The sequence below is a fragment of the Eptesicus fuscus genome, chromosome 1, assembly GCF_027574615.1.
Source record: "Eptesicus fuscus isolate TK198812 chromosome 1, DD_ASM_mEF_20220401, whole genome shotgun sequence".
Classification (NCBI taxonomy): Eukaryota; Metazoa; Chordata; class Mammalia; order Chiroptera; family Vespertilionidae; genus Eptesicus; species Eptesicus fuscus.
Window position 1 is genome coordinate 91,777,569 of NC_072473.1, and position 19,846 is coordinate 91,797,414.

The 19,846-nt window shown below is 41.1% G+C and overlaps 1 protein-coding gene across 1 annotated transcript in view; it reads left to right on the forward strand.

Annotated features, from left to right (window-relative positions):
• Positions 1-18,777, forward strand: part of GABRA3 (gamma-aminobutyric acid type A receptor subunit alpha3) — a 136,246-nt gene extending 117,469 nt beyond the window's left edge. Inside the window, exon 9 of the mRNA XM_008160660.3 lies at positions 18,442-18,777. Coding sequence (XP_008158882.1) covers positions 18,442-18,777 — 336 coding nt within the window. The remainder of the gene's footprint in view (positions 1-18,441) is intronic.
• Positions 18,778-19,846: the final 1,069 nt, after the last annotated feature.

Below are 19,846 nucleotides of genomic sequence, written 5' to 3' on the forward strand. Positions count from 1 at the left end.
AGACTTATGTTCAGCTAGTCTTCAGTTGGTTATTCATGTTGATTGTTCTATATTTTAGTTGTAATTTTAGTTTGGTCTGGGAAGAAAGGAGTGTAACTTCTACCTACTCCACAACTATCTTAGATTCTCGACAGTATTATTTTTTCCCTGTGTTAATTTTATGATCTGTATTGACTTTTTTTAATGTTTTATGTTTGTACTAGAGGCCTGATGCACGAAATTTGTGCAAGGGGCTCGGCCCTCGCAGCCGATGCAGCTGCCTCAGCCATTGCAGCCCTGGCTTCGTCCAGAAGGTCATCTGAAAGGACATTTTGCTGCCTGGTCTAATTGCCATATTATATTTTCATTATTATAGATTATATCTGGTTCCATAATCCTTTATTGGTCCTCTTTCCTCCTTTTTGCAACATATTTTGCCTCAGCAATCATATTGGTTTGCTTTTCATAATTACTTGAAATTTGATTAGAGGAATTCTTTACCATGTGTGAAAGTATCTTTTTGGAGAGAGACTGAGAGAGTGAGCAGAATAGTAGTAAATAGTTGAGAGTGAATATTTGAGAGTAATTTGAGCACCATCTGTTTTCTATATAAATTCTTATGAGTATTCCTCATTGTAGTTTTGATTCTGCTTCTAACTAGCTCAAAGGAAATCCTTCTATGTATGGGAACAGTGGTGTGTGTTTGTAAGTGAGTATGTAATATTATACCCTTTAACTTTTTTCAGTCTCTATTTTTTCTGCCATTATTTGGTGGTCAAACTGTGTTTCAGGATGTTCTCATTAACAAGACTGTTTTTACTATCAGTCTGATAACTGGTTTGTTTTAAAATGCGTCATTTGTTTGCTCACTCCACTCATGCCACCAGCATTCTAGAATTGTAGTATTGGCCTGGAATACAGAACAACAGTCATCCTGTGTCTTCTTCACACAGATACAATTTTTACTGCATTTGAGAACCCTTAATTTTTGGAATTAGGATTAAAAATGCTTCCATGTTTCATCGAAGATGGAGTTTTGGTTTATATCTCTCATTTTCCTTATATTTTTTGGTTGGTTCTAGAGAAGAGAAGAAAGCAAAGCTGTCCTTACTCTGACATAGTAAACCCATAGGTCCCTAGAATATTCTATTAAACAGATGTTTTAAAAGCAATTAGCACTAATAACTAACATCTAGTCTGAGTTCACTAAGAAGAAATTTTGCCAAGCTAACATTATGAAATTTTATGAAAAATTTGCTAGACTTGTGTTCCAGGAAATATCACAGACTTTACCAGGACATCTGAGTAACTTTTTAAATGATGCCTTCATGAAGAAGAAGCACAGTGGAAAAATGTTACAATTAGGCTGGAGGTGTTGGTTGACCAATTGAAGTCAAATGGAATTGACTAATGAGTGGACATCAACCTAAATTGGACATCCCTGTGATAATCCACAGGGCTTTATCTTTGACCCTTTGCTCTTAAATATTGTCATCAATGACACAAATGACTACATATAAGATACCAGATTCAAATTTGTAAGCTGGTATTAGTGAATGTTGGTTAGAGTGCATTGTCTTCTGAATTATGAATCAAAAAGGATTGCTAAAGTTTGAGAGAACAGGCTCAAATCAGAATCTTAACATTTGCAAAATCAAACATATTTTCACACATGGATACAAAAATAGTTCTGTAATAGAAAGGATTAACAACAACTATACATTATAAATAAGATGCTGGGAAACAGGGAAAGCAAATTTAACGTAAGCCCTCCATGTGGTGTAACTCTCAAAAAGCCAAATTTGATTTGAACTTGAGTTAAGAATTATCTAGATCAAGTAAGATGGTAAGCCCTTTTTATTCTGTGCTGGTTGAGCCATGTTTAAAGTACACTGTTCCAGTTTGGTTGTTGCTACAATGGAGGAGTGACAAATACCTCAAGAGAATAATGGCTAATGTCAGATATCTGAAAGGCTGTCATGGATGTCTTGTGAAAAATATGGTAACTTGTATTTTTGTGGCCAGGGAGAAGTACAGGGATAGTTTGGAGGCAGAGAGAGAACTAGAATACATATTAAGAGACTCTAGATGTCAAAAATGATTACCATTTCTAAAATTCCAAGAAAAGCTGAAAATGAAAATGAAAAAAACTTTTGCAAAAATGGTGATCTCAGTGTTTCTTAGTCCCTCACCATGGTCAATCAGGGAATGCATAAAAATGGATCTATAATGTTAGTGTGCTATACTTTGTCTACACTGGTACAATGTAAAGAAATGTGAGAACCACTAACATATAGAAAAAAATGAAATTCATTAAAAGTAAAAATGTTACAATTTATTTATTTTTTTTAATTTTTATTGTTCAAAGTATTACATATTTCATGCCCCCCTCCCCCACATTGACCTCTTAATTCCAGTCCCCACACCCCACTTCAGACCTTCACCACCCTATTATCTGTGTCCTGGGTTATGCATATATGCATACAAGTGCTTTGGTTGATCTCTTCCCACCCACGCACCCTCCTCTGTCTTCCCTCTGAGATTCCAACAGTTTGTTCCATGCTTCTATGTCTCTTGATCTATTTTGTTCATCAGTTTATTTTGTTCATTAGATTTCACATATGAGTGAGATCATATGATACTTATCTTTGTCTGACTGGCTTATTTTGCTTAGCATAATACTCTCCAGGTCCCTCCATGCTGTTGCAAATGGTAAGAGTTATTTTTTACAGCTATGTAATATTCCATTGTGTAAATATACCACAGCTTTTTTATTCACTCATCTAGTGATGGTCACTTGGGCTTCTCCAAACCTTAGCTATTGTATATCGTGCTGCTATGAAAATAGGGGTGCATATATTCTTAGTGATTGGTGTTTCTGATTTCTTAGAATGTATTCTTAGATGTGGGGTCACTGGGAGTACTATTTTTAATTTTTGAGGAAACTCCATACTGTTTTCCACAGTGGCTGCACCACTCTGCATTCCCATCAGCAGTGTACTAGTGTTCCCTTTTCTCCACAGAGTTCCAACACTTGTCGTATGTTGATGATAGCCATTTTGACAGATGTGAGTTGATACCTCATTGTCGTTTTGATTTGCATCTCTCAGATAATTAGTGACTTTGAACATTTTCTTATGTATCCTGGCCATCTGTATGTCCACTTTGGAGAAGTGTCTATTTAGGTCCTTTATCCATTTTTAATTGGTTCGTTTGTCTTCATTTTGTTAAGTTCTATGAGTTCCATATATATATATATATATATTTTTATTAAGGTATTATATGTGTACATATCTTACCATTGCCACCCCCCATCCAACTCCCATATATGCCCTCACCCCCCAGAGTTTTGCATCCATTGGTTATGCTTATATGCATGCATACAAGTCCTTAGATTGATCTCTTATCTCCCCCACCTCTCCCTAACTTTCCCCCTGTAATTTGACAGTCTGTTTGATGCTTTACTGTCTCTGTATCTATCTTTTCGTTCAAGTTTATAATGTTCTTTGTTATCCATAAATGAGTGAGATCATGTGGTATTTTTCTTTCATTAACTGGCTTATTTCACTTAACATAATGTTCTCCAATTCCATCCAGGTTGCTGCAAATGATGAGAATTCCTTCTTTTTTATGGCAGCATAGTATTCCATTGTGTAGGTGTACCACAGTTTTCTGATCCAGTCATCTGCTGACGGGCACCTAGGCTGTTTCCAAATCTTAGCTATGGTGAATTGTGCTGCTATGAACATAGGGGTGCATATATCCTTTCTGATTGGTGTTTCTAGTTTCTTCAGATATATTCCCAGGAGTGGGATTACTGGGTCAAATGGGAGTTCCATTTTCAGTTTTTTGAGGAAACTCCATACTGTTCTCCACAGTGGCTGCACCAGTCTGCATTCCCACCAGCAGTGCACAAGGGTTCCTTTTTCTCCGCATCCTCTCCAACACTTGTCATTTGTTGATTTGTTAATGATAGCCATTCTGACAGGTGTAAGATGGTACCGCATTGTTGTTTTGATTTGCATCTCTCGGATAATTAGTGACGTTGAGCATGTTTTCATGTGTCTCTTGGCCTTCCTTCTGTCTTCTTTTGAAAAGATTCTATTTTGGTCTGTTGCCCATTTTTTTATTGGATCATTTATCTTCCTTTTATTAAGTTGTATAAGCTGCCTGTAGATGTTGGAGATTAAACCTTTATCAGTGATGCCGTGACTACATCAAAATAAAAAGCTTTTTCACAGCAAAAGAAACCATCAACAAAAGAACAAGAAGGCCTACTGCATGGGAGAACATATTTGCAAATGGCATCACCTATATATTTTGGAAATTAACCCCTTATCAGATGTATGATTGCCAAATATGTTCTCCATGCAGTGGGCTCTTTTTTCATTTTGTTGAAGGTTTCTTTTGCTGTGCAGAATCTTTTTATTTTGATGCTAGAGGCCCATTGCATGAACTTCATGCATGGGTGGGGTCCCTAGGCCTGGACAGTGACAGGGCTGATCAGGTTCCTTGTCTCCCCACCTCCCCTCATCCTCTTTCCCTCACAGCCCACGTTCACCACCACCCACCTCTGGTTCCCCGTCCCAGCCTGGGGCCCAGCCCCAATTGGGCGATCAGAGCCTGCTGGCCGAGGGGGGCGGTCTGGGTGGAGGGGATGCAAGAGGTTGGCCATCCCCATCCCCTTTTCTGGAGCAGGGCAAATTGGGGGTGGGGCTGGCCATGAGGAGGGGCCGCAGGAGGTTGGGGGCGGGGGACAATCGGGGCCCTGATCAGGCTGGTTGGCCGCTGCAATGCGCATCATAGTGACAGGTCATTCTGGTTGTTCCATTGTTCCAGTCACTTGGCTTTTATATATATATACATATATATATAGATAGTCCCATATGTTTATTTTCTCCTTAGTTTTCTTTGCCCTAGGAGATTTATGGGTAAACATGTTGCTCCTATGGTTTCTTATAAGAGTTTTATTGTTTCACAACTTACTTTTAAGTCTTTTATCTATTTTGAGTTTTTTCTTGTGTATGGTGTTAATTGGTGGTCTAGTTTCCTTTTTTCCCATGTACCTGTCCAATTTTCCCAGCTTCATTTATTGAAGAGACTGTCTTTACTCCATTGTATGCTCTTGCCTCCTTTGTCGAATATTAATTGTGCTTAATGGCTTGAGTCAATTTCTGGGTTCTGGGTTCTCTGTTCTATGCCATTGATCTATATGCCTGTTCTTGTGCCAGTACCAGGCTTTTTGAGTACAGTGGCTTTGTACTATAAATTCATATCTGGTATTGTAATTCCTCCAACTTTGTCCTTCTTACTCAAGGTTGCTGTGGCTCTTCAGGGACTTTTTTGGTTCAATATAAATTTTTGGAGTGTTTGTTCTAGATCTGTTAAATATACTGTTGGTATTTTGATAGGGATTGCATTGCATCTATAGATTGCTTTGGGTAATATGGACATTTTAATGATGCTGATTCTACTAAATCCATGAGTACGGTATATTCTTCCATTTGTATATATCTTCCTCTCTCTCTTTTTTCAACATCCTGTAGTTTTCCAAGTACAGGTCTTTTACCTCCTTGGTTATGTTTATTCCTAAGTATCTTAATTTTTTGTTGCAATGGTAAAGGGGATTGTTTTCTTAGTTTCAATTTCCAAGAGTTCGTTACTGTTGTATAAAAATGCCATAGATTTCTGGGAATTAATTTTGTATCCTGCTATGTTGTGAATTCATTTATTAAGTCTAGTAGTTTTTTGAGGGAGTCTTTAGGGTTTTCTTTGTAAAATATCATGTCATCTATGAATTATAACAGGTTTACTTCCTCCTTTCCAATTTGGATGCCTTTTATTTTTGCTTCTTGTCTGATCACTATGGCTAGGACTTCTAGTACTATATTAAACAAGAGTGGTGAAAGTGGGCATCCCTGTCTTATTCCTGTTCTTGGGGAAAATGGTTTTAGTTTTTGCCCATTGAGTATGATGTTGGCTATAGGTTTGTCATATATGGCCTTTATTATATTGAGGAATAACCCCTTTATTCCCATTTTACGGACAGTTTTTTATTTAAAAAAGTGTGTTGGATTTTGCCAAATGATTTTTTTCTGCATCAATTGATATGACCATGTGATTTTTGTCTTGCAATCAGGTTATGTGATATATCACATTTATTGATTTTTAAAATATTTTACCAGCCTTGCATCCCTGGAATAAATCCCACTTGGTCATGGTGTATGATATTTTTAATGTTTTGCTAGGTTCCATTTGCTAATATTTTGTTGAAAATTTTAGCATCTATGTTCATCAGGGTTATTGACCTACAATTCTCTTTCTTTGTAGTGTCCTTACCTGGTTTTGGAATTAGGGTAATGCTGGCCTCATAGAAAGAGTTTGAGAGTGTTCCTTCCTCTTGAACTTTTTGAAATAGTTTGAGGAGGATACGTGCTAGTTCTTCTTTGAATGTTCGGTTAAACTCCCATGTGAAGCCATTTGGACCAGGGCTTTTGTTTGCTGGAAGTTTTTTTAAAAAAATTATTATTATTACTGCTTCAATTTCATCAGTAATTATCAGCCTTCTCGTGTCTTCTGATTCTTCCTGATTGAATTTTGGAGGGTTGCATTTTTGCCCCCAGAAATAGGTCCATTTCATCCAGATTGTTGTTTCCTGGAATATAGTCGTTCATGGTGCTTTTTTGCAATTCTTTGTATTTCTGTGGGGTCAGTTGATACTTCACCTCTTTCATTTCTGATTTTGTTTATTTGGGTCCTCTCTCTTTGTTTTTTTGATGAGTCTGCTTAAAGGTTCATCAATCTTTTTTATCTTTTCAAAGAACCAACTCTTGGTTTCATTGATCTTTTGTATTGTTTTTAGTCTCTATGTTATTTATTCCTGCTCTTTATTATGTCCTTCCTTCTACTTACTCTGGGCTTTTCTTGTTTTCTTTCTAATTTTTTAAGTTGTAGGATTAGATAGAACAAGTTTTTCTTACTCCGGGCTTTTCTTGTTTTCTTTCTAATTTTTTAAGTTGTAGGATTAGATAGAACAAGTTTTTCTTGTTTTTTGAGCTAGGCTTGTAGTTCTATGAAATTCTCTCTCAGGTCTGCTTTCACTGTGTCACAGAGATTTGGTGTTGTTGTATGTGCATTTTCATTTGTTTCCAGGATTTTTAAAAATGTCTTCTTTGATCTCTTTGCTAACCCATTCATTGTTTAATAACATGCTATTTAGCCTCCAAGTGTTTGAATGATTTTGATTAATTGTAATTGTAGTTGATTTCTAATTTCATGCCATTGTGATCTGTCTGAGAACATGTTTGATATGATTTCAATCTTCTTGAAATTGCAGAGACTTAGTTTGTGTCCTAACATGTGGGTTGTCTTTGAAAATGTCCCAAGTGCCAAAACTGGTTTGGCTCAGTGCATAGAGCGTCGGCCTGGGAATGAAAGGTCCCAGGTTCGATTCCAGTCAAGGGCATGTACCTTGGTTGTGGGCACATCCCCAGTGGGGAGTGTGCAGGAGGCAGCTGATCAATGTTTCTCTCTCATTGATGTTTCTAACTCTCTATCCTTCTCCCTTCCTCTCTGTAAAAAATCAATAAAATATATTTAAGACACCTATCGAGGAGGAGGAACCAAGATGGCAGCAAAGTTAAACAACTAAACTGCTGCCTCGCACAACAATTAAAAAAAAAAACTAAAAAACAAAACGACTACCACCCAGAACCACAGGAAAGCTGGCTGAGTGGTAAATTTACAACTAAGAAGAGAAAGGAATGAAAACACTGGAGAGCTGAGGTACAGAGGTGTGCACGAAGTGGGCTGGTGGCGGGCAACTGGGCGCATGGCTTTTCTTTAAACCGAAGGGAGACAAACTCCCGATCACTCTGAACTCCAGTTTCTGGGGACACGCGGGGGACCCAGACGCCTACGGGGAGAAGCTGGACTCTCAGCCATCGGTCGGAGAGTGACTTTTCTGCAGAGGTGCACCCAGCAATCAGGGTTTGCTGCGCTGGAGCATGGGACACGGGGACTTGGAAACGCGGGAAGGCAGAGGCGGCTGAAGGCAGCCATGGCCGTTGGCCACGCCCCAGCCTAGTGACACCCTGAGACCCCGCCCCGCCCTGAGACCCCACCCTGCACATTCTACAAACCTGCCCAGGCTCCACACAGCGGCTTTTACATATAAATGGCCTGTTCTGTGGCAGCTCAATCAAATTAACTGCAGCTCCAGTCAGACTGCTCCAAAACCGCCCAAGCAAAGAAGAGAAAACTGTAGCTCTTGCTGTAGCTCCTGCTGGGAGGCCTCAGACCTGGACCCCATTGGAGATCCAGACACAAGGGTATCTAGTGGTCAGTGTGGACGACACCAGATTTCAACCACTCTCATAAGGGACACATTCAAGAGGAAGACTCAGTGAGTACCAAAGCCCTACTGTGTCTCTCCAGCACAGCAATTCTTCCGTTATAGACACAGCAGGTCCTCACAGCCAATTTGCCTGGAGGTCAATTCCTCCCAGTGTACCAACAGCAATCAAGGCTTTTAACTACACCAAGACTTTCCACTCAGCCCACAAAGGGGTGTACCAAGAGCGACCACCTAGAGTGATTGGGGAAGCTGAGCTACGGGCCCCTATAGGTCACTGACCACACAAAGCCACTCCATCAACACAGGGAGGCAGCCAAAATGTGGAGACACCGAAGTATGTCACGAGTAGGAGAGATGGAGAAAAGCAAACTAATGGACGACACAGTGTTCAGAACCACATTTATAAGGTTACTCAAGAATCTTCTAAAAACTGCTGAGAAACTTGAAGAGACCTTCAAGGACCTTAATAAGAATACCAAAAAAATGGAAAAGGACCAGTCAGAAATTATGCATACACTGTCTGAAATAAAGAATACACAGACACTCAACTGTAGATCACCGTACCCGAAGAGTCAAACCAAAGATATGGAATATGAGGAAGCAAAAAACACCCAACCAGAGAGGCGGAAAGAAAGAAGAATCCAAAAGTGTGAGGATAGCATAAGGAGCCTCTGGGATGGCTTTAAGCGTACCAATATCTGAATTTTTGGGGTGCCAGAAGAAGAGAGAGAGCAAGATACTGAAAACCTATTTGAAGAAATAATGACAGAAAACTTCCCCCACCTGATGAAAGAAATAGACTTACAAGTTCAGGAAGCACACAGAACCCCAAACAAGAAGAATTCAAAGAGGACCACACCAAGACACATCATAATTAAAATGCCAAGGGCAAAAGACAAAGAGAGAATCTTACAAGCAGCAAGAGGAAAACAGTTAGTTACCTACAAGGGAGCACCCATACAACTATCAGCTGATTTCTCAACAGAAACTATGCAGGCCAGACAGAAATGGCAAGAAATATTCAAAGTGATGAATAGCAAGAACCTACAACCAAGACTACTCTACCCAGCAAAGCTATCATTCAGAATTGAAGAGCAGATAAAGAGCTTCACAGATAAGAAAAAGCTAAAGGAGTTCATCACCACCAAACCAGTATTATATGAAACGCTGAAAAGTATTCTTTAAAAAGAGGAAAAAGAAGAAAAAAGTAAAGATAAAAATTATGAACAACAAATACATATCTATCAACAAGTGATTCTAAAAATCAAGTGAATTAAAAATCTGAGGAACAGAATAAACTGGTGAACATAATAGAATCAGAGGCATAGAATGGGAGTGGATTGATAATCTCAGGGGGAAAGGGGTGTCTGTGTGGGGGGTACAGGAAGAGACTGGACAAAAATCATACACCTATGGATAAGGACAACAGGGCGGAGATAAGGGCAGAGGGGGGGTGGGAACCGGGTGGTGGGGAGATATGGGGGGGGGGGGGAAGGAGAAACAACTGTAATAATCTGAACAATAAAGATTTATTAAAAAAAAAAAAATATATATAAATATATATAAATATATATATATATATGTTTAAAAAAAGAAAGAAAAAAAATGTCCCAAGTGCACTTGAGAAGAACATAATACTCTTTATTTATCTTTAATTTGTGACATTTTAATTAATATGTGCCTAGGTGTGGGTCTTTTGGGGTTCATCTTGACTGGGACTGTGTTTCCTGAATTTGAGTGACTTTTGCTTCCTCAGGTTAGTATTTTCAGCCATTATTTCTTCAAACAGGTTCTCTATTCTTTTCTTCTTCTGGTAACCCTGTAATGCAAATGTTACTTTTCATATTGTCTCCAAGCTCCCTTAGACTATCTTCCTGCTTTTTAATTTTTTTCCCATTTGCTACTCTAAATGGATGTTTTTCTCTACCTTGTCTTCTAATTCACTGATTCGGTCCTCAGCTTATTCTAGTCTACTGTTGAATCCTTCCATTGTGTTCTTTATTTAAGCTATGTCATTCCTCATTGCCAATTGATTCTTATCTATTGTTCCAAGCTCTCTTTTCATGTTGGTGTAGCTCTCATTAAGACCCATATAATGCTCATTAAGTTGCTTGTAGTTCTGACTGAATTGTTTGAGTACCCTTATTACCATTACTCTGAATTCTTTATCTGATAGATTTTTACCTCCATTTCATTTTCTAGTGATTCCTTATTTCCTTTCATTTTGGGGATTGTCTAACCAATTTTGCTGTCCCTTTGTTTTTGTCTCTATGTATTAAACTGCCATGCTCCCCAGATTTTGTGGGGTGGTCTTATGTAGTAGGTGTTTTGTGGGACCCAGTGGTACAGTCTCTGCCTGGCTCTGCCTGTCCCTGGGCAACGTGGTTGAAGTCTGGCAGGGCAGAGCCCCAAGTAGTCTGGTAAGCGTGGACTCCATAGCCCAGAGGTTGGGTCTGCCTTGTGTCTCACACCTTGAATGTCCCTGTTCTGAGCTTTTATCATTGGCTTACATACCTGGGCTCTGTGGGGGGAGGGGAACCTAGATCCTGGCCAAGATGGTTTGAACAGACTCACATTGGGAGTTGTGTCCATAATTTGTAGGAGGAAGGTAGGCACTTCCTCTCCTCCAATGTCTCAGCTCTGCCTGGCTTGCTGGCACCCCCTTGCTGCCACCTCAAGCAGGAGGGGCTTTTAAAATAATAATAATAATAATAATAATAATAATAATCCTATCTAATAAAGAGGGAATATGCTAATTGACAATCACTCCATCACAAAGATGGCTGCACCCACAGCTGAGGCCAAGTTCCCTTAAGGAGCCATAATGAGCAATCAGCAGGGACCTGAGGCTACACCCTCGACCGCCCCTGTGGGGCTTGACAGGGGACCTCAAGCCATGCCCCCCACTTTGCAGGGCTTGTAGGGGATCTCAGGCCATGACCCCACCTGGCAGGGCTTGACAGGGGACTCAGGCCATGCCCCTCCCCCTGGCATCAGGCTGGGGGACCTCAGGCCATGCCTCCTGCCTTGGCACCACACCAGGGGACCTCAGGCCACGCCCCCACCCTGCGGGGCTTGATGGGGACCTCAAGCCTCACCCCCTGCCCCAGCACCAGGCCGGGGGACCTCAGGCTGCACCCCCCGCCCCAGCACTGGGCCAGGGAACCTGAGGCTATGCCCCCCTGCCTGGCAGGGCTTGAGAGGGGACCTCAGGCCATGCTCCTGACCCAGCGGGGCTTGACAGGAGACCTGAGGCTGCGCCCCCCTCCTGGCACCGGGTCAGGGGACCTGAGGGTACGCCCCCTGCCTGGTGGGGCTTGACAAGGGTGGGACTGGCCGGGGCTGGATCTAGCCCAATAGGGGTGGCAGCCAGGTCTGGGTCTCAGCAATTTTGAGGCACATGTGGGTGGGCAGGGACTTGACTCTGGGTCCCCCTTTTATTTATTTTTATTTTTTTAAATATATATTTTATTGATTTTTTTACAGAGAGGAAGGGAGAGGGATAGAGAGTTAGAAACATCGATGAGAGAGAAACATCGATCACCTGCCTCCTGAACACCTCCTACTGGGGGATGTGCCCACAACCAAGGTACGTGCCCTTGACCAGAATCAAACCTGGGACCTTTCAGTCCGAAGGCTGACGCTCTATCCACTGAGCCAAACCGGTTTCAGCTGGGTCCCCCTTTTAATGTGCACGAATTTCGTGCACTGGGCCACTAGTAATAATAACAATTCTATATAATAAAAGCCTAATATGCTAAATGTCCAGTCGTCCAGTTGGCCATTCAACCAATCACAGTGTAATATGCTAATGATATGCTAAGGCCACTCAACTTCTCGCTCTGGCATGCACTGACCACCAGGGGGCAGACAGTCGACTGGTTGACCAGTCGCTATGATGTGCACTGACCACCAGGAGGCAGATGCTCCGACTGGTAGGTTAGCTTGCTGCTGGGGTCTGGCCTATCAGGACTGAGCGAGATGGGCTGGATATACCCTGGAGCCCTCCCATGGCCCCTCCCATGGCCCCTCCCTGTCTGGCCAACCTCCCCCGTCCCTCCCCGGCCCCTATTGTGCACTGGTGGGGTCTTTCGGCCTAGCCTGTACCCTCTCTCAATCTGGGACCCCTCAGGGGATGTCAGAGAGCCGGTTTCGGCCCAACAGTGGAACAACTGGTCACTATGATGCACACTGACCACCAGGGGGAAGATGCTCAATGCAGGAGCTGCCCCCTGGTGGTCAGTGCGCTTCCACAGGAGGAGCACCACTCAGCCAGAAGCCAGGCTCACAGTAAGGATATCTGACTGCCGGCTTAGGCCCCATGGGGAGCGTGCCTAAGCCATTAGTCAGACATCCCCCGAGGGCTCCAAAACTGCAAGAGGGCACAGGCCAAACTCAGGGACCCCCCACCCCCCGAGTGCATGAATTTCGTGCACAGGCCTCTAGTAATAATATAAATAAATAAATAAATAAATAAATAAATAAATAAGCCCAGCTTGGCATTCCAAACTTTTAGTGCTATTGGCCCCCACTTGTTGGGGCCTCCAACCAGGCTCCAAGGAGGCCCAATGACCGAGTCCACTGGCTCCCAATGGATGGGTCCTCTGACCAGGCCCAGCTGCAGGTGTGCAGATTTCCAGCCCAGCACAATTCCCCCTTGGCTTGGGTTGCTGCAGGGTGGGGCAGAAACAGCCATTCTGCTGATGGAAGAAAGAACACCTCCCCTGCACTCCAATTGAGCAGGACTGATCTTCCTTCCTGGACCCTGCTGTCCAGTCCACATCCTGCTCTCTGTCAAGAGTTCCTCTGGAAATAAAAGGTAACTCAGTTTCAATGCTGGTATGTCCATCAGACCCCTCTGCTGGCCCCAAGCTCTATCATGTGGCCCCTCTCACAGACTCAGATCCAGGTGACATAATAGAGGGGTGCTCAACCTACTCCCTGTCCTTTTTTCTTTTCTTTTTCTCATTTGCTTCACTCAGTTATGGCCTCCTTGATGATCTTTGCACAAGTCACTCCCTTTCTAACCCCAAGTGCTTTGTCACTACTATTTTCTGTCTCTGGAAGTTTTGTTGTTCAAATCTTTTCATGGTTTGCGTTCTCATTTTATTCAGATCTCTACTCACCTCCAAAAAGATACTTTCTCTGACTAGACCTCATCATCCTTCTCTGCCACTGCCCTGCATAATGTATCACCATTATTATACTTCTGTACATATTTAGCTGCTTACATGTTAACTACATGCTTTTCTTCTCTGTAATGTGAGCTCCTTGAGGGAAGGGACCATGTTTTACTCTTCAATGCTGCAGCCCCAGCACCTAGCAGAGAACCTCTGAAGTTGTAGATGCTCAGTAAATGCTTAACAAATGAATGAATAATCTCTGTAGTTTCTCAAAATCCACGATTCCCTCTGTTTTCCTTCCTTTTCTATCCAGGCTTGGCTTCATGGAATATCACTGCAGTCACTCACCAGCACTCTCAACTTCCTCACTCACTTCAATTCAAATCCTCTACTTCTCTCTGAAAAAATTTCCACAGATATCAATGGATTGCTGACATTTATGATCTTATACTCTTGAATTCTGCTGGTTCTTCAACATGTGCCTGCTATCTTTCTCTGTGTCCCTAATCAGTTCTGTCTTCTATTCCCTATAAAATCTATTTTAAATTTTGACCATTCGCTTTAACTTTTGCATGGGGAATGTGAAAACCATTGTATGAGTTTGCCTTAACTTACTGTGTACCTTTTATCCCACCAAACCACAGATAGTATTTGAGTGTCACCCACTCTTTCCTTAGCTGTGATGTGGCCCCAGGTAATTCCCCACTTATGCTCTGGATATCTCCCACTTTCTCAGACAACTGTTCCAAGTGATTACTTTTCTTTCACCTGCATTTTCTCCCCTTTTTATTGGCTTATTGACCTCCTCCTAATCTTGCATGCTCCTTTCCTCTTTTGAATTCCCTTGACATTATCTGTGACTGTCTGCATGCTTCTTGTGCTTTCTACCTTACATTTTAGTTCTCTTTTATTTTAATTAACATCTCTCATTAAACAGCCTGAAATTTACCAGCTTAACCATTTTACCTGTATATTTCAGTAGTGTTAAGTATATTCACAATGTTGTCCAACAAATTTCCAGAAATCTTCATTTTGCAAAACTGAAACTCTGTGCCCATTAAACAACCATAAATCTCCATGCTCCCTTCCACTAGAAACCACCATCCTACTTTCTATCTCTATGAATCTGACTACTCTCATGTAGATGGAATAATACAGTATTTGTCTTTTTGTGACTGGCTTATTTTGTTTAGCATAATGTCCTCAAGGTTTATTCATATTGAAGTATGTGTTAGTATTTCCTTTCTTTTTAAGGATGAATAATATTCCATTGCATCTTTATACCATGTTTTTTTTTAATTTATTCTTCTATGGACATGGGTTGCTTTTACATTTTGGCTGTTGGGAATTATGCTACTATGAATACGTATGTGAAAATATCTCTTTGAGACCCTACTTTCAATTTGGGGAGATATATACCCAGAAGTGGAATTGATGGGTCATATTTCAATTCTATTTTTAAATTTTTGTGGAACCAACATACAATTTTCCATAGAAACTATGCCATTTTACATTCCTAAAATTGTACAAGGTTTCCAATTTCTCCATATCCTTGCCAACACTTGTTATTTTCTGGTTTTGTTATTGTTGTTGATAGTAGACGTCCTAATAGATGTGAGGTGATATCTCATTGTTTTTTTTTTTTTTGTCTTTCCCTATGACTAGTGCACTGTGTTGAGCATCTTTTCATGTGGTTGCTGGCCATTTGTATTTCTTCTTTGGATGAATGTCTATTCAAGTACTTTACTCATTTAAAAATGTATTGTTCATTTTTTTGTCATTGCTCTGATTTGTATTTGAGTTCAAGTCACCACAGATTCCATTACTTTGCCCCACTTCTGAAAACTGGACTTTAGGAAAGTTGAATGATTGTTAGGGAGTTGACACAGAGGCACTGAATCATATATGTATATGCTCTACAGTCCTAGCTGGGTGTCAAGTACATTCAGGGCTAGAACTAATCCTCTAAATTGTACTTCTGGAAATAATATATTGTAGTACCATTTGAGGAAAACTCTTAAGTTGGACATGCATCAGTTCATAAGTTTTCATTGCCTCATCCCAAAACCCAGATGAGGCAGTTTTCTAGAAGGAAAACATTCTTGTCCTAGGGTCAGACTGCTTGAGAGAACTTGGAGAAGTCAGTTTCAGTTTTGCCATATACTATAGAGATACACTCTCTGTAGAGTATAGGACATCAAGAATCTTGAGTGGAGGGGGGTGTCATTTTTTTTTCATTCAGTAATTATCTATTGCATGCCTAAGAGCCAGGCAGTTGGCTAGGGAGGTAAGAATAGAATTGTAACTTGGTCAAAGGTAAGCCAGTCTAGTTTGTATCTATCAAATTCCAGAGCATAGAGAAGTATTAGAAAACTAGATGCAGAAATATTAACCAATAATCTCTGACTCCGGCTCCTGTATTAGTGACACCACAACTTTTGCTTTGATTTTCTTCTTTGACAATTTAGGTAAAAATTATGTGGCTCATTAAAATGTTGAAAAAGGCAAGGGAAATTAAAACATATTTTTCCTTTATTACTTAAAAATATGCAATTGAATCAAATGCTGCTTCTTCCAACCTGTAGAATACAAAGTATATATGAAGCTGAAGAAAGTGTTTGCTGTTCAGAATGATTGTTTTTGGAGACTTGGTCTTAACCAGCTTATAAGATGACTAAATAAAATAATGTGTGAAAGCTTCCAGCAAAGTCAGGGTTGTAGGTTTTTTTTTTCTTTCTTTTACGTGTGTGTGTGTGTGTGTGTGTGTGTGTGTGTGTGTGTGTGTGTGTTTACCCCTGAGAAAAAGAGATTACTAAGTGAATTAATAAGTAAGCAGTCAAACAGTAAAATGTTCTTTTATCTAACAGCTGGGGCATTTAGCAGCAGGCCTCTATTCACACAATAAATTTGCTAATTATAAATGAGTCCCATGTAATATTTAAAGCATTTACAAGACCTTTAGAAGCCTTAAAGTTCCTCCCCACTTCTACTTGTAGCAAAGTGACTGTGATCCTCAAAGAGAAAGACCAGTATTGCTTTGTAAATGTCCTATTAGTCAGATTATTCATTTATTTAAACTAACATCCCCTCCCTGATTGAAACCCTGAAGCTAGCACCAGCAAGCACAACAGGAGGACATGACATCTAATGCTTTTGCTGTGCACACTGTGATTCAGCTACAGCAGACTCCTTGTCAACCTTCAAACAGACAATCCCCTTGGCCTGTGAACTGGCCTGCTGCATCTCTATATGATGAGCTCCTGCTCTTTTTTTTGCAACCAAGCTTATAAACTTAATTGCTTTCTCTGAGCCACCATTTTCAACATTTGTAGGTACCTTGCTCCTCTCTCTACTGAATTTCTATCATAATCTGCTCATATCTATTGGAGCCTTGATCACATTACATGGTGATGATGTGTTCAGAAGGCTTTCTCTCCCACTGGACTGTGAACTCCTGGAAAACAGGGACTAAAACTGACTCATCTTTTAACTTTCCCACCTGTCCATAAATACCTAGCACAATTTTTGGCCCAGTAAACACTCAGTAAATATTTGGCAAAAGTTATTAGGATCAGGAAGGTAAAGGTAAATGGCAGTGTGGTCTAAAGGTAAAAAGGAATCAAAATGATGGTGACTCTTACGTAAAGAAGAAAAGTGAAGAGATTGGGAGAAAGGAGTCAATAAGAGAGGGAGGAAGTAGAGAAACCCAGGAAGGAAAACACATAGGAAGTATTGGAGTGAAGAGGATGCAAAGTAACACTGAGAAAGGGAACAATATAAGGTGTGTGAAATTAGGGCAATAAAATGCCCTACGCTTGGGCATTTCTGAATCTCATCTATCCCCACTTGTCCCTAGAAACAAAGAGGGATGGAAGGAAGAAAAAGCCAGAGTGGAGAGTGAGGCTGCAAACACTACAGACTATGAACTTGGCCACTGACTTTGGCCTAAGTCTGGGACTGGCCTGTTCCCTTGGCCTCCGGTTCTTCAGCCTCTCTCTTCCAACCCAGGCTTGACCTTTGTCTCTTCTCTTTTCTCCACGGAGGATCCATATATACCCAAATTATATATGTGAGAATAAATTGGCATATATATGCATACTTGTTTCCCATTGAATATTTTTAATCTGAAAAAAAAATCCAAAGAAGAATGTCATAGCAAGCCCAGCTGTCCCTGCCTTTGCTGTGTCAGAGCAGAGCATTTTCATAGCTTCCTGGGAGGCTGTGGCTCTGGCTTTCAGCCTTGCAAGAGTGGAAAACCCTGGTGTGCCCCCTAGTTTGCTGAACACATTCACAATACATGAAGGGTGAGATACTGTTATAATGATAGATGTAAACATACCATAGTATTTATTGTATCTTTACGGCAAAATTACTTTCAGACTCATCAAGCTCTCTTCCCCACAGGAGATGTGCCACTTGATGGTTGAAGCCTTTTGAAGTTATTTCTTGGGTAACCAAAAAGTGTCTTGTGCCTATGGAAAGCAGCATGAAGGAGCCCTGGATAAAAGTCAGGAGCCCAAGTGGCTATTGTGGGCTCTTCCACTCAGTCTTAAGCTTTTTCTCATCTGTCAAATAGGAGTAATCTCACTCACTTATCTCATTAGGGTTACCATAAGGATAAAATCACATGATTATATAGGACCCTACATGTGAAAAACATTTTACAGTTGTCAAGTGATTTCTACCACCATTCTGTCATCTGATTCACTCAACAACCCTGCCAAATATTTTGATCCTCATTTTACAGATGAAGAAACTAAAGCTCAAAGAGGAGAAGTTACTTGGCCAAAGCCACATAGCTAGTAAACCAGGATGATACAAGTTTTTATACTCAAACATGTCTACTCAGTGTCATTGGCTTTAGGGCCCTGTGTCTTAACTTCCCTCAGGGTTCCTTCTTTCTACAGCTTCCGAAGGTGATCAAAGTAAATAATTAATTAGATTTTTTGTTCCCCTTTTTCCCCTACATTTTCTGGCCCCTAGAAGAAAACACCAGCAGCTCCGACAAAGAAAACCGGCACCACCTTCAACATCGTGGGGACCACCTACCCCATCAACCTGGCTAAGGACACTGAGTTCTCCACCATCTCCCAGGGTGCTGCCCCCAGTGCCCCCTCAACCCCAACTACCATTGCTTCACCGAAGAACACCTACGTGCCGGACATCCCAACTGAAACCAAGACCTACAATAGCGTCAGCAAGGTTGACAAAATTTCCCGCATCGTATTTCCTGTGCTCTTTGCCATTTTCAATTTGGTCTATTGGGCCACATATGTCAACCGGGAGTCAGCTATTAAGGGCATGATTCGCAAACAGTAGATAGTGGCAGCACAGCAACCAGAGTACAGTATACCCTAGGAAGCATCCAAGCACCTAAACCCCAGGGCTCCCCTTCATGTGTTTCAGGATTCTTCTTTTTAACCCTCTACCAAACTGTTACTCTCAATTCATATTTATGAACCTCAATGAAAAAAACAAACACAATTAACAGAAAAATCATTTTTTCCCTAACATTGCTGAGTGTACCCTCATCAGAGCCAAACACTGCCATTTGTTCAGTTGCTCATCTTTGTCTGCCAGTCTTTCCTAGTTGAGGTAACTGTATATATTTAATTGCACTCTTCCCATTGCAAAATGTACAGGAGGGTCTATTGCTTGTAGTGGGAGCCTTGGCTGTTTGAGAGGTCCAAACAGGAGGATTGTTAACTGGCCCAGATCAGATGATTCTGACTCAGTAGGGAGCCATGCAGGGCTATTTCATGTGGTCCTGCCTGCCACCTTCCCTGCCTACAGCAAGGCCCACTAAGTATAAGAATTAATAGCAAAGGCAGGCACTAGTGCTATCCTCTAAACATGGCCCTCAGCCCCTTTATTGGCTTAGAGGTTAGTGGGAACAGTTGAGACTCACCACTGTTTACCATGTATGGCCAAAACTGACAGAACAAACCGGGCCAGCCTGACACCAAGGTGACTGAGGCCTGCCATGTCTAGCTCCTCAGAAAAAATAGTAACATTTTTGGTATATATATATATATATATCCTCCAGCAAAGCCCTCTTCTCTCAAGCCCTCAACCCTTGTAGCCAGCTGGCCACTGCTTAGTTTAGATTCATTGCTACCTGCAAACTCTTTAAAAAATTATCAAGTATTTTTAAAATTTCTACTAAAAAGGTATGAATAGAAACAAAAAAAATATCTATATCAAATACCTACACAAATAATTTTAAAAGGATTAGAGTGATAGAAAAGTCACTTCTCTGCCAAGGTACCAAGTACTGGATGGGGCAACAGATATGGGCTGGGTGGTAGTTAAGGCTTAAATTCTTGCTCAAAAGACAGGGATACTGGCAGACAAAAATCAAATTCTTCCTACCACACTCTCCACATTC